At 39.2% G+C, this 23,269-nt stretch overlaps 1 protein-coding gene across 1 annotated transcript in view; it reads right to left on the bottom strand.

The window, feature by feature from the left end:
- Nucleotides 1–23,269, bottom strand: part of NPAS3 (neuronal PAS domain protein 3) — a 940,521-nt gene that overhangs the window by 113,335 nt on the left and 803,917 nt on the right. Inside the window, exon 7 of the mRNA XM_010847026.1 lies at nucleotides 22,100–22,274. Within this exon, the coding sequence (XP_010845328.1) occupies nucleotides 22,100–22,274 (175 nt within the window). The remainder of the gene's footprint in view (nucleotides 1–22,099; nucleotides 22,275–23,269) is intronic.

The following is a 23,269-nucleotide window of genomic DNA, read 5'->3' on the forward strand; positions in this document are numbered from 1 at the left end:
GAAAATTAACTATATTTCAATTTTAAAAATGGCAAAAAAGTTCAAGCAGTACAAAAGGTTAGAATATAGAGAAAACAAAGCTTCCTCCAGACTCTGACCCCAAATTTCCCTGAATTTCTTCCAGAGGCAGTTTCTTATGTGTCCTCAGTTTCTCAGACACCCCTGCAAAGGTGCTTTATGCATTTGTCAGCTTGTGTCTGCACTTATTCTCTTGGTACACAAATGAAAACGGCCTGTGTATATCGTTCTGCTTCTTGCCTTTTCTTTTTTTACTGCTTAATAGCTTGGAACCTCCTCCACATTTGAGTATGTATATATTCCACATTCTTTCTAATGGCAGCATAGTATTTTAGTCTATGGGCATAATTTCATGCATTTAGCCAAGTCTCCATTATAAATTAATTATAGATAATTTTTTGCAATAGCAAAACTGTTCCAATGGATAGTCTTATAAATGTCTTTTTTTGCGGATGGGATTATTTTAAACAGGTAATTCTATTAGAATATTTAAGTTTCCATTGTGAAATCTGTGTCAGGGAAGAAATTAAGATTTTAAAGCTAACATTTAGGGTAGGGTAGCACCCATTCAGAATGACTGAAAAGCAAGATGGATGTGGACACTTAAAATGATGAGAAAACATATATATACATATTTAAGTTCTAAAAATGTGATTTATCTCCTTTGGAGAAGATATTTCTGTAGGGCCCTGTGAGTCCCCTGTAAGGGCTGGAGAGGCAGTAACCTCTAATGAGTTTTGTCTCTTGAAGCAAGTTAAGCTTCAGTGAATGCAATCACCAAGATGCTACCTTCTTCTCCTAAAGGGCACAGAAACTGCCCAGTGTCAAGGCAAAAGCCACAGATTGCTTCCTTCTGTGCTCCTATTTCCTAATAGAAGGGAATACAGTCATAATATTTGCTTCTCTTCTGGAAATTCTGGAGGTCACCCCTGTTATGTACCTTGGCACCTTATATTGTCCTTTCTGGTCCTTTGATGGTGACCAAGTGATGGCCTGTGTCACCTGCCATTACTGTCTCAGTGCCCCACCAGGACCCCAGCTCCTTGAGGGCAGCTCAGGCCCAGGCTTGGCAGAAAGGCAGATGGGCAAATCGTAAAATGAGTCTCCATTCAAAGTACAGTAGAAAGAAGACATCCCTCTTAAGTATTAAGCACAGAATGTTCTTCTGGAATATTAAGATCTCATAGTCATTTATCGTAATGGTACCCAGTGAGAGGAGACACACTGAGGTGACATGCCAGTATGTCTAATCACCCTGCCAAAGCAAAGCTGAAGAACTGAACGATTCCTTTGTAACAAGTTTAACAATCTCTCATCCAAGTGCCACCAGCATTAAGAGATCTACATATTAAAGAAATCAGTATATATTATCAAGGGAAAAACATTGCTCTGTGTTTTGATACACACATGTCATTCATGTGATTGTTAATGAAACTTCAGTAAATCAGTGGATAAGTTATACCTTTAAGACATATACTCCTCCATCATCATTTTGGGTGTCAGTCAACTGTACTTTCCTGTTACCACTTGAGAGACTGATTCAGGTTCAGTCTGGTCTGAATTATTTTTGGAGAAAGCATTAGTTGCCAATTTCACATATTATTAAACACTGAACTTTTATTTGTATTGATGCCATAGATACGCTGCCTCCAACTTGTCCTCATCCCTCATAATATATCAAAAGAAGAAGATAAGCTTTTCTGATTTGTGGAATAAATAATTCAAAGCCTGTTTATCCAAACTGGAGTTCACTCCAGTCAAGAACAAAAGTTCACCCACCCTCCTGGGTGATCTGTTGTAAGTTCTGGTTGTGGGTCAAAGCTGCTGGGGGCGGGGTGGGGGCTACAGGTGATGAATTCAGAGCAGGTGAACAGGACTTGTCTGACAGACAGGGGAAGCAGCTTCACTGAGATGACAAAGTTGCTCAGGAAAGTTTGTCATGTGACTAGGTATCAGGATATTCAAGACTGGTGATGGAAATCTTCATTTCTCCTGCATTGTAAAGTTGGAGAACTTCAACTCAGAAGAGCTGTTAGCTGGCTTCATAAACACGAAATGGAGGAAATGCTAGGCTTTTGTAAAGCCCAGAAAAGACCTATTGCTAGATGTATCATTAAAAAAGAAACATGAACTGTAAACTCATAAATTTGCAGAGAAAATAGCCCCTGGAGAATAACTCGTTATTCCAAGTTGATTTGGGTAACTCAGGAGTAAGTAATGCTTTTACAGCACACCTTCAGCAGATTCTAGGTATAAGGGTAACTCCTCAAGTTCTCTTCCCTGAACAAATCATCCTGAGGTCATATACATTATATATGAAACAAAAGCAATAAACAAAGCACACTGAATTTTCCGGTAGCAACCCGGAGTTGGGGTTTATAGCAAATGTACTTTACTTCCCTGGCAGCAAACTAAATTACATACAGATTAAGTTAGGGACGAATTCCATCAAAAACTGTGTGGGATAATCTAACTTGGATGCTGAAGTCAACAGCAGCTGCTATGGATATGGCATTAGAGCGTAAAAATCCAAGACACCATTGTTCGCCTACAGAAGCAGAAAAGTCACAAAATGAACCCTAAAGACTTGTGGTGCACTATCTACCAAGCTGTTTAAAACACTAGATGTTTTTTTTTTTTTTTAAAGCATTTTCATAGTTATTATGCTTGCAATTCCCTCAACAATCCTGTGAGTAAATGTCAGTTTCATTTTGTGAGTGAGAAAGGTGGCTCAAAATCCATGCTTAACAATAGCCAGCTGATGGAGACAGAACCAGGAGTGGCTTGTGGGATGCTGATGCCTGGTATAGGGTCCCTTCTGTGATACCATAACTGTCTCATTAAAGGACTTCATTTACTTAGCACATAGTAGGTGTTGAACAAACAGTAAATATATGAACAGATTAATAGTGACATGTTAGATAATCGCTAGGAAGAGGGAAGAAGCACTTGAGGAGTTACAAGAAAAGACTATAATTGGAAGAAGATGAAAAGTTATCACTGCTATTAGCAACTGATGATTTTGGTATTATGAAATCGAGGTAGAGGTTTTAAAAACTGTTGTAAGCAAATGGCAGCTCATATTTCCTAAATAAAGAAAATACAAAAAAGCAGCGTTTCTTCTTTGAGAAGAATACAGTTAACTCCCTAGTAATAGCATGGAAGCTGTTTTATTAAAAAAAAAACAAAACACATAGGTACAGCCCTATGCTAAGTGCTACCTGATTATGCCTGAAAACTCCACAATTAAAACACCAGGCTTGAATCTTTGCTTTAATCATCAGCTAGAATTTTAGGTCATTTTGAAAGTGTAAAAAGGGATTGTGTGGCAATCAATTCCTTTTATTTGTTCTTTCTTTTGTCTTTGTCACTTATGTAGAAATAGAAAACAAATTATAGCTACCCTGTAGCTCTCACAAGTCAGAATAATTTAGTTTCAATAGACTTGGTGATACTGTTTAAACCTTGAAAGTTAATAAACATGGATTTGTAGAATTAAAAATATTGAACTATTGGAGTGCTACCAACTCACAAAATTAAAGTTTTATAACCCAAAGTCGAAGACCGTATTCCACAGTTTAAATATTTCATATCTGACATTTTCCAACTTGACAATGTGAAGTCTGATTTTGATTTTTCAATCCAATATGAGTTTGGGAGTTTAATTCAAAATCAAGATAAAACCATTTCGGAGGCTACCTTCTCTTTCTGTTGTTCCTTCTTACTATGCAGTGTACCTATTTTTTTTTTTTTCCCCAGTTTGGGAAACAAACTTTTCTAGTTAATGGTGTTGTACATATATCAGACAATTCTATGACTAGGAATTAAACAGTGGACACACGTTGCTAAAGGGTAAGAACCTTGAAAATCTGAGTCTCTAATTCGGTTAGTATATGACCAGATTTAATTACCTATTCAAAGAAAGTGCTTTAAAAAAAAATGACCGTGAGCTACTACAGAAGCTCCCTAACGTCAGGTCATGCGGTGTGGGGAGGTCTTCCCTGAAGAGCCTCCAGATACCAGAAGTGCTTTTCGTGTTGTGCCGGTTCTCCCGTTAGCGGGATGGCCAGGTGAGGCTTGGTGGTGGAAGGGTCCTTGCTACTTTAACACAGCAGCCAGAAACTTTTTCTTTGCAAGGCCTCTGGAATCTGCTAAAGGTCTCATGTACATCACAAAGAGACTTCTTCGGAAAACGAAGACACAGCGAAATCAATGATCTGGAAAGGCAATATAACACTTAAAGGGCTTGCTCACTTAGGTGGTCTTGCTCTTTGAGAGTGTCTGATGGAAGTATGTATTTTGACTGTAAGGAAATTGGATAAAGCAATACGGCTTAATGTTTAAACTGGATATATACAGAGGTGAAGTTCTCCATGTAAACACTGGTACCATTTTGTGAAGGCTTTGGATGGGACCAAGGACTGCTCATGTGTACTAGCCGTGTATAAAACGGAGGGCGGGTCTACCTCTGGGGCGGACACTGGGTCCTATGAACCATCCCATCGGCTCTCCCCATCCTCACTTCTTGCCATGAGCATGACTGGCAAGAGCTCCACTAACTGTTAAATCTTACCAGGAGAGGAAACATTAAACTCAACTTCTCTCCTAAATTCCTTTCACCAAATTTGAAATTTTTTTTTTTTTTTTGTGGGGAGGGAGGGAACTTTTGTGACCATGGTTTAATGAAGACTGATGGAACACCAACTCCAAGTCAGCAAGGCTCTCCTTAGATCCATTTTGTTGTCAAATTCACTTTCTGAGTAAATGGAAAGACTAACACCTATCATTTCTTAGATAATGTTTTAATATCCTGCACTGAATAAAACTTTTTTTAAACCAGGTTTCAGTGGTAGCACAGAATCCCACAAGGGGCGAGGGGGTTGCAGATGGCTGCCTTACTCCAAATGTTCAAGCTTGACTGACCCATTTCATCAGCACTGTCAGAGCCTCGCACTGATACATGTTGACAACATTTAATCTTAAAAAATTGAAAGAAATGAATTAATATGCAAATTTCATCAGCTTTGTAATAAAAATGTCCTTGAAAAAAAACAGTGAACATGACCCCCGAGGAATTGTGTGAATTATCCCAGCTCAATTCTTTAAGTTAGTCAGAGGTACGCAGGTCCGCAAGGAAATCAGTGCACATTTGACTTGGAAATAATTATGATGAAGAACAAAACACAAGCAGGTTGAATAAATGTAACAACTTGGGAAAAAGTCTTAGTCCTGTTTGTTATTCACTTTGAATTAACAGGATTAGGTTTGGTTTTTGAAAATAAAGGAACACTACCATGTAATTTTAACACCTACGTAATGTGCAAACAATATATTTTTTTAACTATCAATTTTAGTGCATGTTAAAAATCACATCTGACAAAATCAGTCTTTTTTGGTGTGGAGGGAGGGACATAAGAGAGTGCAGCCTTTTGGTAAAAGAGAGGACTGTAAGGAACTCTTGTATTTAGACCATGGTTTATATGAGATTTCTGAGTTTGACAGAAATGTATGGTCAATTCGCTTCTAATATAAATGATTAATTGATTTTTGCTGATACAGAAAAGACCAGTTATTTCACTGAGCTTACTAAACTGATGGGATCATGTAACCAGTCTCTAGATATAAGTCTGACTTACAATAATCTCCACGTGGGCAAGTGGAAACTCCCCGTTAAACCAGAGTCAATACAGGAACACAGTCATCCAGGTAGGCATGCACGTATAGCTCTCTGCCTTTGGGTCTAGATTCAACTCTAGGAAGTGGTAATTGGGGTAGGTCGTAACAATTGAATACTTCTATGCAGAAGTTTAAGGTTTTAATTGTCCTCAAAGGAGAGACGAATGTAAAAAGGAGCATCAACTAGTAAACAAGCAAAAACCAAAAAACTGATACCAGTAACAGCTTACCGGAAGTCAAAATGAATGAATGAATAGCTCCAGGACAGATTTCATTGCTTTCCCCTCCAAACTCTCATTCATTTAAATAGATGTGTAAATATTAAGGGAAGGCGTGGTTTTCACTTCAGCCCTCTGCACCTTGGGGGCCACAGGCTGAAACTATCTTTCCCTCATTTCCACACAATGAGTCCTCCAAGCTCTGGGGTCTGAAAGGAATTCACCTTGCCATCAGTTCAGTTCTTACTCTGGGCACTGCTGATTTTGCCACGGTGAAGTCTATACAAGTTAAATCAAAGCTCTTTTAAAGAAATCTGTGTACTTTAATAGTTTAAAAAAATAAAAATCACACCCCAAACTGACGGTCTCACATAAGGATCCCAAATAAGGGTTGTTAAGAAGCTGAAAAACTGCACATAGTCTTTGAGAGGTTCTTGAAATCCTGTAACTTTCCTGATTTCACATATCCCTGAAAGACCCAGGCAGTATAATACAGACTTTGCCCAACCAAATTAATCTCTTCTGTAAGCTTTTGTGTTTCTCAACAAAAGGCTTTTAAGTTTCTCCTTTCTTTCTTAATCTACCATCGGTAAAATCCTACTTTTATAGTGCCCTTTGCACCTGCTTGCGTAAAATGAATAACCCAACAGTTTAATTATGCACCGTTCTATCGGTTGGGAAGTGATATAAAGTTGCAGATAGAAAAAAGAATAAAAACCTCTTTTGGTATCCAAAATTAATATATGTCAAGCTCAGGGTAAATCTTCATCTTTTTGAAACATTTTTCTAAAGTAGATGTTCTTTTATCATCTGGCACATCAAGACCCTTTGGAGGGAGGGAATAAAAAAAAAAGAGGCATTTGGTTAACATGCTAGAGAACAGTACTCTCTTTTCCACCTCACTTCAGGCTGTTCTTGAAAGATCTGAACAGTTGTATAATAATGAAAAATGGGCAATACTTGTGGGGCATTGCCTGCGCTCACATACCTCCGCCCACGCATTCATCATTCTGCAGGTATTGTCAGGGAAAGTTTAATTGCATAAACACTCTGTAACTGTCCTGTCATATTTCTTGTCAGTCTGGATTCCCTCTCCGGGCTCACTATCTCACAAAACTATAATTGAATTGCTACCAAATCACGAGAGGTGCCCCCCCCCGCCAAATAAAATCTTTATGAATAGAATTTGTTTCCTATCAGCAGATTTGACAAATTGTGGCAGAGGAAGGGCCTTGGTGATAATTTTTGAGTTTATTCTCAATCTGGCTATTTGTTGAACGCTCTTATCTATTTAAAAAAAAATTTAAAGCCCTGGTTGGGAGATGGGGTGGGGTGGGGGGTGCCTCCAACAACCCTAAGGGGCTCGCTCTGTGGTAATAACTGTGCACAACCCAAGGAAGCAAGTGGAAAAATGAGAAGGTTATCTTTGCCCTACTGCAAAAGGGTGCCACTGGTAAATGCAGGACATTCAAATTAATTCAGAATTAAATTGGGAATCTGTCAAAGCTAAGATTTCACCAAACTATGTGAATTCCTAGTTATGAGGTATTAAGTACTCCATTTAGTCGAATGTTTATTCCATTAAACTTGCACTTCGTTTCTCCTTGCACCAAACCTTTCGGTGATCATTACTCATGTACAAGCTCTGAGCAGCCAGATTCTTTGACACAGAGTTTTAGGACCATAAGCAAATGAAAATTAATCAAAGGCATGACATGCAATTTACTAAATATGTGATCATGAAAGTTTAATGCATTTGCAACATTGTCAGTGTATTAATAGTTTCCCAAAACAGAACATATCTGATGTGGAATAAGGATCCTCTCTCTTGTCTAGTCTTTGTTTCATTTTATACTCTTGCAAACCATTTCACAACGTGAACTCTCTGCAAAGACTCGAAAACCCGCTGTTCTCCTTTGTAATTCCACTGGTAGTATGGGCATGAAATATGGCTCTTGGTGAATAACTCTTAAATGGGACTGGGCTTCAGTCAGATTGACAACTGTCTGATTGTTTATGTTTTTTAAATGTGCTTATCAAAACCACGTAGGATTGATGGGTATTTTTAGATGAAGTTATGTTTTTGCAACAGACTTAATTTAGGACTAAGGTTAAGGCTTAGGATAAATGAGTGCATTAGATGATTAAAGAACATTTGTCTTGTGGGACATTTAAGTCATTTATTTATGACACTTAAAAACAAGCTAGGAAAGAAAGCGTCAAGGATTTAACGAATCAGTTTTATACAAATGGTAAACTAAAACTAATGACTTTTTTAATGGGAACTCCAAGATATGCCAGTTACTAAATATCCAGAGGCAGAATCAAATGTGCACGGGAGTAAGTAGGATGAAACAATATTGGAATTTTAAAAATGTCTAAATGCTATGTATATGTATGTATGTATACCCATGTGTACCTTTTTCCAAAAGTTTTTTTTTTTTTTTTTAATTGTAATTCTTCCTTTATTTGAGGAGCTAGCTCTTCTGCCTCTTTTCTATTCTGAAAATATTCTTTTATTTTAAATAGCTGAAGAAGATTTTCTGATGGCATAGGAATTTGGACTGCCATACTGCTCTGTACTGGGTATGATAAAATACCTTGTCAGGGGCGACTGGATGGCTCAGGGGACTGGTAATGGGATATAGAGAGCCTTTCACCCATAGGTCATTGGCTTGAATTTTGTCCAGGTTGGCAGTGACTAAAAGTCATTAACATCTCATAACTGCTTGGTGGCCTATGTGAAATGAGTTTCTTAATTTATTTATTTAAGACCATATATAGGACCTCTGGCTAGGCCATCTGGGCATCTCTCATGCTTTTACAAGAGCATTCCCCCAGATCTACACTCATTTCTGCTCTCGAGATTAGTGATGAGCTGAAGCCCTCCTACACAAAATAAATTGATTCATTTAAAGTTCAGACAAATAGGTGGGTACTTCCACCCCATTCTCCAGCACAGACCAGAGGGTGTATGAAGGCTGATTTGGTAGTAAAAGGAACCATACATTGTAGAGACTGAATATCCCATTTGGTGTCACTTAGTCTTTTTGTGAAGCAGAACCCCTGGCCATGTCGCAATGACCCAGCTTGATAAAAGGGAAAGATACCAGTCAAGCTCATCATATGTGTTATGTAGCAGCTAAATCTTTGGGTCATAAGCGGAATGTTTTAGTAGGCCAGGCTGGCAGTTGCAAACCCTTGGAGAGCAACACTGAGGTCCAGTCTAAGATGGGCTTGGGCTGTTTCCATGCTAGCCTTAGGAAAGGGGAAGTCAGCAGGCCTATCTCGGTGTTGAGTCCAAAGTGGGATGGACCTCTGAGAACAGAATTACGCACCTCTGTCATGCTTTAAGAAAACTGAGTATACAAAAAAAAGTGAAACTGCAAAACACAATCTGTCCATTAGAGAGGCTGGAGGAAGGAAAAGTATATATTTCCAAAAGAGTCTTTCCCCCTAAATGGATTCTTTCCAGAAGGACTCCATTTCAGGTGATTTTTTCGCAGCATACCTTTGGGTACCGTGATCCATGCAGAATCTGGGCTCTTTAAGAGAGGAAACGGGAACAGTTTTCTCTCTGACAATGAAGCCCAAATTTAAGCCTTGCAAGTTGGTGCAGGAGTCAACAGTGTCACCTCAGCCCTGGCCAGACTTTCCATAAGGAATAACTGTGGTAATAAGAGAATGCTTGGCTCAACAAAATGAATAATAATGACAACACTCACAGAACACTTACGTCGTGCCTGCTATTGTTCTAAGCATTTAAAATATGCTAACGACCCCATAAGGAATGTTAATGTTAATTCGTATGATGTTAAAACCAACAGGTGATTATTCCTACGTTAGTCTCCAAACTTGTACTAGAGGGGGCCAACGTTTTACAGTGGGAAACCGAGGCACATGTAAGTTAATTAACCTGATCCAGGTCAAATTTCTCACAGGGACAGAGCCAGGAGGACCCTGTGCACTTTTCTATATTTGCAGCTGCTACAGAAATAGTATAAAGAGAATATCCTGCAGTTTGGGTTAGGGCTCTCATCTTCATATGTTATCAATTCTCAGTTATTTGAGCAACCTGCAAATTAACCAGAGAGTAGATTTTTAAAATCTATAATATGGGCAGTGCAGCTACTACAAATCAGAGAAAACAGTGTAGGGACAGATTACCGCCACCACACTGGGTCTCCTGTCCCGCCACCCTAACATGCTTGCTCTTGAATCCACACTCTTGTTCTTGTTTCCACACCAATGGTAACTGGCTAAGGTTAGGAGGGGAGCAGTGCGCAGAACTCTGGGCAGCCATAACTGTACCCTTACAGCAGAAATTGTTGGTGAATTGCTTTGGTGAGCGGGAAACCAGAGATTTGGGCTTTTGCTCTGCTTATTAAATGAAGAATAGGGAAGACAGGGTGAACAAGGAATGCAAGACCCGCCAATCAAAGCCCAGGGCTGCGCTAAAGCTGTGAAACTGGGAGCTGGCAGATCTTGTCTTACAACTTTTCAGTTAATTACTAGATTCATCTAAGAGCTCCCCTTTAGGAAAGCTTGAAGGGTACCCTGAAGACTGAGGAGAGCCATTTGGGAGAGTGACCAGAGGAAATGGATAGTTGAACCGTTGAACCTCTGAGCTGAGAAGCCAGACTGATCCTGCCTGCAAGGGATGCCCTGGAAGAAGAGACTGGTGTGGATGGGAGGAGTGGCTTCTGGGGATCAGAAATAAGATCGAGGGCATCATGATGTGTTTCTGGAGTGTCTGTAGGAGTTCCTTTCTAAAAAAATGTTTTCCATAGTCGAATAAATGGGGAAAGACTAGTTCAAACCAAAAAAAAAAAAAAAAGACTTATTGATCACACACATTTCAAATCTTCACTAAGTTAACGTTCATTGTTAATTGTCAATGAGACGATGTGCAATGAAGCTTTTCTCCTCTGCTCTTTACCAGGGGTTGAGAGGAGCATCTCACATGGTAGTTATGATAAAGAACGCATTTTTGGAAGTACTGGCTTAGAATCTGTGTCAGCTCTGCATTTTAAAAACAGAGACAGCCCAACTGGTCCCTTACGACCTGATGTAGATTTACCTCTTGGTTATGAAGTGGAGACCTGCATCTTTCAACTGAATTTTTTCACCTGAAATCCTTTTGGTCAGGTGGTTTATGTGACTGTATGTTCTGTGAGAACAAGGACCTTTTTAGTAAATATCATGTCTGAGGCTCTAGGACTGAGCTTGTTCAATGGACATGCAATACATGATGATGGGATGATTGAGGGAATGAGTGAATGTTTTCCATACTTAGATGATTGCACTTTTGTTATTTTTACACTTTTATATTACTTCTGTGAAATGGAAAGTATTGGCCTAAATACTGATTACAGTTTAAATGCATTTTTATATTATCACTTCAATCAATTTCTATTTCATTTTGACTAGCAGTAATTTGGGAAGGGAGGTAACAGATAATTTTAATACTCTTGCGATGTCAACCAAGAGATGGCAGGACACAGGAAAGTACAGAGTTTTAACTTTTTATGTCACCAATTTCACCTTATGCTTTACTCATATTTTTATTTGGAGAGGACACCCCCTGACAAGTGAGAGGCACTGAGCAGCAGACATTTTTTTTTACCAAAAGCACATGATATATTTTCATAAACTATAAAAAGGAACAGCTTTGAACCCTAAGGAAATTTGCATCTTAATGTGTGATGATAAATAGCATATGTAATTTTGTAATTTTTGAATATTTTCAGATTTTATTACCAATTGATACAAAAAATGAGAGTGGACAGATGGTGTCATTAATCCTAATCATATGAAAGCTTGAGACTTATATAATTTCTAGACTATTAACCATTAGCTCCTGGCTAAAGACTGACCACAAGGTGTATTTCTACCTTTTTCTGTCTTCTATCTTAGTTTCAAATGGTCACTTCTTCCTTTGCAATAATTCTTCTCAAGGTCTACTCACTCACTTCTGGATTAAAGAAATGGCCCCTTGGATGGTTTCTTTCACTTTAAGTCTGCTCTATTCAACACATCCTTCTTATTCTTGCAAAAATAAAGGCTCAGGGAATAAGTCCAGTAAATGTAAGTTACCAGTCGACAGGAATCAGCATAACATCAGGACAACTAACAGTCAGAGCTGCCTAGGAAGGATGGAGAGTGTCCCCAGCTGCTTCGTTTCAAAGCCTAGGCTATCCAGCTGCTAACTGTATATCTTTTCTTCTCAGTTCTTTCATCTGTAAAATGGGAAAAATAATGGTGCCTTCTTCATAGTGTCTTGTGAGGAGTGAATGAGGTAGTGCATATTATGGGCTGAGCAGAGTGCTTGATACTTGGCAACCGTTCAGTGAATATTAGTAGCTATGCTGTGCAGGGATTCAGAAGGCATAGGTATTGTATAACATGTCCCTCAAGGGAGGAGCCTTCCAGATTCAAACTTTATTTTTGTATTTATAAGTTTTGAAATAATATTTTCATTGGGTCACTGCTCTGCTGGATGAGTTATACTCAGAATGTATAATGCCCATCTCAGATGTTTTTCCCTGGTATACTGGCTGCTCCAAGCTCTGGCTGCATTCTAGAAAAGCATGTATCTTTGCCTCTAGGAGGAAGACAGGGCTCCTTCCAGCCTCCTAAATGCAGTATCCTTACTCCCACTTTGTTCATTGAGATGAGGCTCCTGGAAGATCATCTCTACCTCTTTGCTCTTGGGTTGGTTTTCATGAAGGTCTGCCCTCCTTATCAAAGCCACCCACAGTCATTTAGCTTCTCCCTGAATTCTTATACAACTTGCCAATTTTATGTCTTCATTGAGGACAGCAGCAGGGTCATCCTTCTTTCTTCTCTTGTCATCTTGTCGTCATCTTTCTTCTACCGACAATAATCGTGACCTAAGGGCACGTGTCGCGTCTTCTACCACTTGTGTTCTTGGTAAGCACCTAGTAGAGCACTCAAATCACATGGCCTGAGTTCAAATCCCAGGGCCACCGTCTACTCTGGTGTAGGGTAGCCATTTACCTTCTCTAATTCTGGATAGCCATTTACCTTCTCTAATTAGGGATATTTTGAGAAATACATTTCTTAAAACATGGCCACTCATGTAGTGGGAATATGTAGGTAAACATTATACAGGCTATTAATATCATCATTAACGTTATTAGAATATTTGCAACGAGTTTTACCTTGAGTAGAAGGTAAAAGAGTCAGTTTAATTTTCCAAAGCCAGCATTTCCTGAATTTTAGTTATCAGCACAGTGTAAGTGGAAATCAGTTTAGAAATCAGCACAGTATAAGTGGAAGGGAGGCCGTTTGGATTCACTTTCCCTTCAGAACACTTCTACAGAGCCAGGAAGATCAGTAGACAGGAATTACAGCAGGCTTTAAAAAAGGCTGCTTAAACAAACAAAGAGGGAAAAAGCCCTTAACAATCTGCATCAAAGTTCCTTAGAGTTAGGGTCTGTATACGTCTGGGCATGTCGAAGCACCTTGCTCCCAAGGAAACATTGTTTCTGGGCTGTTAATTTCAGGGTTAAGTTTAAAACCCAAATAGTTCTGAAAAGAGGGCCAACAGCAGTAGCTTATAATACAACGCTACCCTATCACGCACCACCTTGCTCTGACTGTCATCATCATCACCCTCCTGCGTTGTGTTAATGACCTGTGCTCTTCATATGACGGTCAGCTCCTGGAAGGCAGGGAACTTCACCTTGTTTCTTCGGTGCTTTGTCTAATGTCTGACACGTGACAAACATGCAGTGAACGGTTATTGAATAGTCTACACAATCCTGATCAGCAGGAGGGTCTTGAATTTACCCTAGTGAATAACAACTAGAGAAAACACACAAGTTCTTCCTCTCTCAGGCTGGTTTTGTTAACTAATGGATGGGTTGATGTTTCCCACAGGTCCCAGGAAATCACGATTGTTTCATGAGAAGGTACCTTGAGGAGGCTCTGCTGACCTCCAATGGACCCCATTGGTCTTCTGGCTCTTTTCCATCTCCTGCTTGCCTTGGGAGACTGGTTCTGAAAGGAAGATGCTGCATAGATCCTGGCCCTGCATTGTCTTAAGGCAGAGCAGAGACCAAACACAGAGACAATTTTGGCTATGCTCCTGGCTAAGGAGACACGTAGCTAAGGTGAACCAAGAGATGCAGGGCTGAGTTTTGCTCACAATTGATTTGGATGCTACTGTTCCTTGTGGCATAAGGAGTTTCAATGTAGGGATGAAAGAAGGGGAAAGGATTAGATGGATGTTTTTAATCCTCAGTTAAAGACTATATTTGAAAACAAATGGTGTTTTAGCCCAATGATGTATGTGCATAAGGGGATTGTTAGGTTACTCTCTGGACTTTAGAAGTCCCTTGGAGAAAATTCCTCTAGTTCTATACCTGCTAGGGTCCTATCTCCTTTTTCTATCTCGTGCCTAGGCTTCTCACCTGTGCAACCCTAATACTATACCCTTTCCTCTCATTTTGGCTGAGAAACTAAACTGTGTGGTTTGGAGCAAGCCATTTAGAATTTCCATCACTTTCCCCCATCTATAAAATAAGGATAACACACTGACCTGCTCAGAGGGATTAGGGTGTGAATTAACTCCTATAATTAGTGGTTTCTGTGTTCTGCGTACACCAAGCAGGATATGAATGCCAGCCATTTTCACTGTGGCTTGAGTAGGCTTTGCTTCTAAAACTGTCCTTGGGAATAACTGCTTGGCAAAGAGCTGACAACTGGAAGTTGCAAACTTTACACAGAAGCAATATTTCCAGTATTTTCCCCAAGCAATCATGAGTAAATTGCTCACTAGGGGTGGAAATGGTTTCCAGCCAGTTCTGCCTCTTCTGATCTGTGCACCCTGCAAAGCTCAGTCAATGCCAGGTAACTGATCCTTCCTAAGTCTGTTGTTTGGTGAGATGAAGAATTCAGAATGGTATCATTTGGACAGGGGTGAAATTTCTGTGCAGTTGTATGTATTAAAAGCAAACAACTTGTGCTTTGTTCAAGGCAAGAGTTATAGAAATAGAATATTTAATTTGTTAATATCCAATGATAAAAACAGCCACAATTTTTTTTAATGGGGAAGAAAGATCATCCATTAACAACTTGTCTTGGCTTTCATTTTAGAAACGCTGAAATGTACCCCTTATCACCATAGGGAAAGGAAAGTCAAAATTATGACTTGCAAGCTATATAAAACAACTGTTAAAAATAATGGGTTTAAAAAATTGATTTTCTGAACCTTCAATAGAAGGTTTAGGAAAATACTGTACATATAGGCCGAGTGAATCTATTGTGTATTTTGATAAGAGGCCTACACGACTATTATTGAACAAACCATTTGCTACCCTGTAAATACCATTATATTAATTTAGATTAACGTGGTTTTTTGAGTTGCTTCCACTGTGATCTAAATTTTGGAAGAGAATGTTAGTTTCAGGATGGCATATACAACTAGGCTAACATCTAGCATCTTTTCTGGGAACAAAAGGGAGGCTGCCCTTCTGTAGGTATGTGAGTCACCAACACGGATTTTTCACAGGTTGGAGTGTCAAGACCCCAAGGATGCCCTGTGCTGCAGCTGTGCATTCTGGGAGCTGGCCTGGGAGAGATGCTAGGCCAGCATACCCTGGTGGGAAGGAGGGAAATTTCCCTTGTTTTCTTTAGCTCCTTTAGGCAATATCCTAGAAGTACATATACCGTTGCTTTGCAAATATTCTCATCATACACAGACAAGTACACAGAAGTGGGAGCAAACACAAATTAAGGTTCTAAGTGTTCCTAGGCCTTGAATACCAGAAAGCACTGGAGAAATGTATTCTCTTCTGTGGCAGTTGTATAGTTTATCTGGGGGTAGAGGAGACATCTAAGAAAAGCCTACTTCCTGCAGGAAAAGATGGTACTACATCTTTTCTTGAGGCAAAAGAAGAATTCTGAGTTTGGCAGGGCAGTCCCTGTAACAGTACTGGCTTTTTTTTTTTTTTTTTTGAGAGTATGCATCATTTTCATTCAGAAATGGCAAAAGATAGTTTCTATTTCATTTCAAAATAAGGATGGCATTGCTAAGGAAAATGCATCATTTTGCCTACATAACTTTTGGATAAAAGCTGAGTTTATCAGTACAGGATGATCGCTTTGGTTTATGGAACAAATTCCTTTCTGTTAGAGTGCTTTCTGACTATTAGATTTGACACAAACATGTGCACACGGGTATTAATAGGAGTCAGGCCAGTTCGGAGGTAATCATGAACTTGTCTTGATCTTTGCTACAGCTACAGTAGATATGCATTTCATATTCAATCCATCAGAGATAACCGTAGTACATTATCTGGTGGATTTATCTTTGCTTATATTGTATGAATATGGAAAGGCATTAAATGTGTGTTTACAGTTTGATAAACATTCAACATAAATTATACATTTTAATTTCATTTATTAGTTGGGGACTATGGAAAGCAGGGATTTCATTGCATACAAACTGCCATTCAGATTGAAGGATTAGCAGTTTCCTGAAAAAGGTAGACTAATTGTAAGGACAGAATTCACTTCTGTCTCAAGTGAGTCCTTGCATGGTTTGTCGTTGGAGCTTTAGAAAGGCCAAAGGAGAGGACAGCTCATCCTCAAGACGACATAGTTCACGTTTTATACTTCCTGCGGGTCCAACATTGTCGTCATGAATAAATCTAGTGCTAATAAACCTCCTATCATTTGACAACTTGAATATTGTAGTTACCACACAAATTATCAAGCTCTATTTATATCTAAAAGAACGTGGCCTGATCTTTTAGCATTAGCATGCAGAGTGGTCTCCATGATATTATCTTACCATATAATGACTCCAAAAATCTCACAGAGATGAATGGTGATAACATAATTCCAGAAAGTTGCCACTCTATATGTAGAAATATATTGGCAATAAAAACCAGTCACTGGGTGTCTTTCCGCAGTAGGGGATCTCTCACTTTTCTTTGATTTTTAAAGGCTTCAGATCAATAACTGGAGTGACATTATTAACAGCTCCCTCAGCACCTTGGCCAGCGCTAATATTAAATCCATTACACCTTCTGTTTGACATTTGCAGTACAGCAGAAAGTGCTGTAGATACAGTCCCACTGTCTGGGGACTGAGGTTGGATGTGGGGTTAGTTAGATGGTTTCCCTTGCCTGACTTCTAAATTCAGTTCATTGATAGGAAACTTAAACCAATACAAAAAAAAAAAAAAATCAGAGAACCATCCCCTCTCAACCCAACACTATACTAGATGGAAAATAGTGCACCCATAAAACCATACTTATATCTCATATCTACACAGCTTTGGAGATAAAATATTGATCTGATCCTCAGATACATTTTTACATTCTTTATTGTTATTCCTAATCATTTGTTCTTTTAATTATATCATGTATTATGAAAGTTGTCTAATGAATGCAGAGGAATTGAGTTCCTGCAGATATGGGAGCTGATCGAATTTCCCACAGTGCAAGGGCATATGTAGAAAATACAGATTATTTCTATTCAGGTAGGCACGCCACTGCTTCCGTTTTGCTTGCCTTTAAAATACTCAGGACGTCGTAGAGTAGGCATAACAGCATAAAGATCATACTGCTAACCATCATTATCTTAACCTCCTGTAACAGTCTAGATGTGCTGAAACCATAGACAGAACACAGTCAACTTTGCTGCAGACAACCGATGGTTAACCATGTTGCTGCAGTTAGTCTTACTTTTCACTGAGAGTACTGTCTCATACATTTTGCTAACTTGTCTAAACTTGGTATTGATTTCTCCCTCTGTGAGCTTGCACCCATTCAATGGGCAGCGAAGTCTCTGGTCCTGGCTGAATTCCCTCCCAAGCATGACCCAGGTACGTTACTCCTGACAGTGGTCCTACGGCTAGGAGTTAATTGTTCGCTAGAAGGAAACAAACCGCTGCAGACAGAAGGGAAATTCTACGTTAAAGTGAGGAACGTGACAGGGAAAGTGGCCTGTGAGGTGAAGTGAGAGAAAGCAGGCTATAGAGGCATGTATGTTATAGTTTTATTTCAGTCACATAGAGAAATCCCACTACATAACTATATATGTCTACATATTTACAGCAACAAAATCTAGAAGGATATCCAGTGTACAAGAACAGTGGTTATTTTGGAGTAGGGGTAGGTAGGTCTTTATTCTTTGTTGTCTGCATTCTCAGAACTTTTTCACAATGGGCATGCATTTTATAACTAGAAAAATATCAAGCTATTTTAATAAGAAAAAGGAGGGAGAAAGCACAACGATTTGATGGCCCGACCTAAGAAATAGAAACTCTTTGCTTTCCAAACAGGGAGATTTTTCAAGTACCTCCAGGATTTCTTGAAAGAGCTGCTTTTCTGTTTATTAAGCATATAAAATATGTGACACTGAAATTTATTTTTTTTAAAAAAGGATAAGGTTCATAATGCTAAGATTATAGCTAATTGTTAAGAGTGATGAAAAGATACAAACAGAACTACAAAAGCAAACTGAGCCATCTAAGCCTCATGTTCCAGAGGTTCTTCCCAGCCCCCCTACCGCCCCCCAACTACCCCAAACCCCACAGGAGCAGAGGAAAGGCTGTAGACAGGACAGAGCAAGCCCTTCGGGAATGCTTGGATGAAGCCTTAAAGAGGCACCCTAGAACTTTTTAAAGTAGACACTTGTTTATTTCTCTTCTGCCTGCCTTAATATTTCTCTAAAAGAAATATCATATTTATTAAACTGTTAATGAATGTGCATACATATAAAATATTTATTTGGGTTGGCTGTCCCATCAACAGATTTTTTTTTCCCTCATTATCTTGAGACTACTTCAAGACAAGACAATCACAGGACTGGCAGTTCAAAGAAATAGAATTCCTATTATGGCACAGGATCACTGCCTCTTAGGCTGGTTTAGTCACTTATTTCCTTTTTATTATAATGCCAAATGTTATTTAGATTTCAGTCACTTAGTAATGCTACACTGAACACATCAGGGCTCCTGAAAAATTCCATACCTACTAGTCCCTTCATTTTCATAATCACCACATATTGATATCCATTTTCCAACCAAATTACACTACTATTTAAGCAAGAATCAGTGTTTTATCAGAGTTGAAAAGATTATGATGTAGTGAACAACAGTCTTCAAAAATGTTCTTTGGTGTTATTAAGAATTAGAAAATCTTGTTAAAATTCTTTCAGCTTTTAAGAAACATAAGCAGCTTTGGGATGTAGTGCCTGACATGAACTTTTAAAGTAATTCCCCTGGAGCAATGATCTGCGCTAGTGAAGATATTTAGTTAAAGGTAGCATCCTGCACTGCCTTTCAGTATTTGAGCAGTCTATCTAATTGCCTTTTTAAGCCAAAGATTGCAAATAACCAACACTAGAGAATTTGAAAGCAAAGCCAGTTTAACAGTCTCTAATGGTGAGAAATACACTCTTCAGCAAGGAAGAGACAGTTCCTATGCGATTGTTGCTAACAAGCCCAAGTTGTTAAGGAATGTGCAAAGCAGGATTTTCCATTGTATCAGTTGGGGTGGCTGCGGGTGGGGAGGGGAAGAAACCCTGGTAAATTTTCAGTTACACTTTAAGGATAACTGACAGAGTCACTGTAAAGGAGTTAGTTATTTCTCTGATAGCCAAAATTAAAGGATGCTAAGTGAGACTGGAGCACATCCTAGTGCTTCAGCAGGCATGGGGTTCACCAGAGTTTTCATATTTAATCTTAAACCGGTTTGATTTGACTCTAGTTTTGGATTTCCTAGTAGAATTGGTTTATAGGCTGTGGATTTTTTTTTTTTCTTCTCTTTTAAGGGACAAGTCACCCTTAACATGTGTTTAGGGAAGACATCAAGTTCAATATGAATGAACAGCGGGATCTGGCTGCCAATAGGGCCTACATCAACCCTGGGCTAAATAACAGTACAGCAGCCTAAACTGAGAACGGGGACAGTCCCTCTGCTTTGTACTGGTCACAGTACATCTAAAGGCTGCACTCAGCTCTCAGAACCCTGTTTTTAGAGGGCCACCAACTAATAAGCACAGCCAGGTGAAGATGGCTAGGATGGTGAGGGTCTTAGCAACATGCCATTAAATAATGCTTACAGAATGAGGGCAGTTTGACTTGAAAAGGAGTAGGAAGAAGGGAGGAAGAATTTGGTGAACCTGACTTCATATATTTGAGAGGCTGTGAAGGGGAGGAAGGTGTCCATCTGAAATGTCCCAGAGGGCAGACCTGGGATGGGTGGGGGCAGGGTAGGAGAATTGCAACAAAGTAGGTTGGCTCCATATTAGGGATAACTTTCTATCAGAGCTGCTCACCAATGGAGTGGGAAGCCTTGTACGTTCCATAGATTCCTGTTAGGAATGAGTTTCAGCAGAGATTAGAAGAGCGTCTGTTGGTTTTGCTGGAAAGGATGGTTGCATAAGTTGGAGGTTGGATTAAAGGACTGTTGAAGACTCCTGTTAACTTGAGGTTTTGTGATTCAGGGAAACGAAGCCCACTTTTTCAAGGTCTTTGTTCATACTAAGGTTTATAAACTTAATTTCTTACGTACTGTTTTAAGAGTCATGATCAACCCTGGTTTCCCAGTGCAACTCCAGAATGGAGTAGAACACTATTTTCATGTACTGCTTCTCAAATATACCCAGATGTGAACATTCTAATGACTAAAAAGCAGGCCCAGTGAAGTGAAGTCAGTGAGGTATGGTACAAGAGTATATGACTCCCTTAACCTCTGGAACAAAATTATTTTTATCTTTAAATGCTAAGGAGTAGTCTTAAATCCTCTTTTCTCATGGATGGGACTGGAGAAGGAATGATCCCCACTCAAACGCTAGAAAATAATGCCCTAGAAGCTTCTGTTAACTTAAATGGGGAAACACACATTGATTCTAGAAGGAATTAAAATCTTTCCCAAAGAGGTAAACATGTATTTTCCCTTCTGTGTGAACAAATATGCTGTGATTATTTCTAAGCAGATCAAATTATTTTCTTGTAAGTGTGTAGAGTTATTTTAAGGTTAATCCAAAGGTACGTTTTTTTGTTTTTTTTTCTTTTTTCCTATTTCTCTTTCACAAAATGCTTTTGTTTTGTGAATCTGTTTTAAAACAACATATCAAGTAAAGTACAAACATCTTTAGAGGGCAAAAATAATTTCCCAAGTAAGCAAATAAAACTTTGCACTTCAAATCAGGCCTTGATTCATTAAAAATCTTAAACTTCTCATGAGAAAAATTAACATTTAAACCACTGCTGCTTGGCCAAGCACTCCACCACACAAGAATATGAAATATCTCCTCTAAAAAAGTACAAAAAGGACAAAACCACAAATGTGGAACTTCAATTAATTTAAAGCCCCAATCAGCAAAGAATAAATCCTTCGCAGATCTAATTACCAGCGCTCTCGGAAGACCCAGGCCGACCAGCCAATCTTCCCCGTGTTTGAACAGCTTGATGAACTAGGGGACTGATGGATATCAAGTCATTTTGTTTAATTTATAAATGGATTTTCCCCTAATACTTAAATTATCATCAGTACAACACAATGAAAATGGGAACATTCTGAATGCAAAGTCTATAAGAGTCCTGGAAGGAATCCCAATGAGGAATGTCACCTCTGTTCATTCCTCTATACAATTGATCTAATTAAATACTGAGGGTAGAAAGGCAGTTTAAAATGTAGCCATTTCTGTTTTCTTTTTAGCCTTAATTTATCTGTTCACATCTTTCAAGTACCTTCTGATGCTTAAAAAAAAGAAAAAGAAACTGAGATTTCTGCAAGCCCCTAATACCTTTAATTCTCCACAAGCTAATATTCAAAAGTCTTTGCCATCGATTTTGCTGAATAAATAAATAAATGCATTACATTTAGCCATGGTAACAATGAAAGGCAGAGGGCTTTCCAAATCTGAACCTTTTCCCTCCATTAATTTGAAAAAGAATCTAAAGGAACTGGTACCTTCTGTGCATTTTGTTCACCTGAAATTAGATCTCTGGATTATACTTATTAAAATGTCTTCTTATTTTCAAATCTCTTCCTTACTTAATTACCGCCCAGGACAGAAAGCTGCATGGAATTGTTAAATACCATTAGACCTATTTGTAGTCTCTTCACACTGGCAACTTGAGTGCAATCATTGGCAAAGGTCCTGCCCACCAACCCTCATGTTGGGATTGCAAGTCCCACCTGGCTCGGGGGTCTCCGACTGGGAGGAGGAAGATGCTGAGCTGGCTCCATCTTCAGCGGTACCCTGTGAGAGGAGACCCCGCCCAGGCGGAAGCTTCATGCCCAGCTGCTCTGCCATCTCCACGTGGTCCCCGGGGTGGACATAGTCAAAGACACTGCTGCCTGTCAGCTCCACCTAGAGGGGAAGGGGAAGAGTGGAGAAGAAAGTTGTCACAGGCTTTTCATTTTCAAATCCAGCTCCCACTGCGATTCAGCTTCTGAGCAGGAAAGGAAATCTATGAAGCCTCCAGAAACAATTCTTGTCCTGAGTCTTTACCCTCACATGCTTAAGGATTCTTGAAATTGAAAGTTGTTGTTGTTGTTTTTTACCCCCACACGTATTTATTTAGCATGTTTAGCCCAGTTTTTTCTCATACACTATTGTTTGCATAAAGCCAAAACATTCTGTGAAATGAGGATGAGTCTGCCTGAGTTCAGCTGTTTTACTCACGCACCACCAAATACTTGCATGTTTGGTGTCAACCGGATGATTGACTGAATTCCACTGTTTTCTTATTGAAAAGTTTGAGCTTTGTATAGAAACAGCCAGAGATAGCTAAAGAGGATTTTCCTTAAAATACACAGAGTTCCAGGATGCATAGTTATACACATCAGCTTATTTCTATGTAAATTTAAATGGAAGAAGTGCTGCTTACAAATATATGCAAAGGCCTAATGTTTTCATTAAATATTACTCATTAGCTCTGTAATCATATGGAGAATTTTCCATGCAAAAGAGGTCAGTCAGCTGGGGTCTGAAGCAGCCATTTTTTTTTTTTCCTGCTGGTATCAGCGTGTTTTGCCTTCAGTCTAATAAAATACATGGTACAAATCTCCTTGAGGGCTTTAAAAAAAAAGTTGTATCTTGTATACTCTTTGTAGGAGGCTGACACAAAAGGTAGAGAATGAATATCAAAGATTGGAAGAGGGCCAGCCTGGAACGGAAGTACATTGTCTCCTGCAGTGCTGTCTGGGGCATGTGCTGTCTGAGGGGGCAGAAGTCGCTGGTGAGGACTGGTCTTTCCTCTGTACCCTTCTGATGCTATCGCTCTTACTTCTTTCCAAGAATAGCAATAATGGTCCTCAAATGCTGTAGTTGGTTATAGGTACTGTGACAGCGAGAGATGTGTT

Source organism: Bison bison, unplaced genomic scaffold, assembly GCF_000754665.1.
Source record: "Bison bison bison isolate TAMUID 2011002044 unplaced genomic scaffold, Bison_UMD1.0 scf7180017864242, whole genome shotgun sequence".
Taxonomy (NCBI): Eukaryota; Metazoa; Chordata; class Mammalia; order Artiodactyla; family Bovidae; genus Bison; species Bison bison.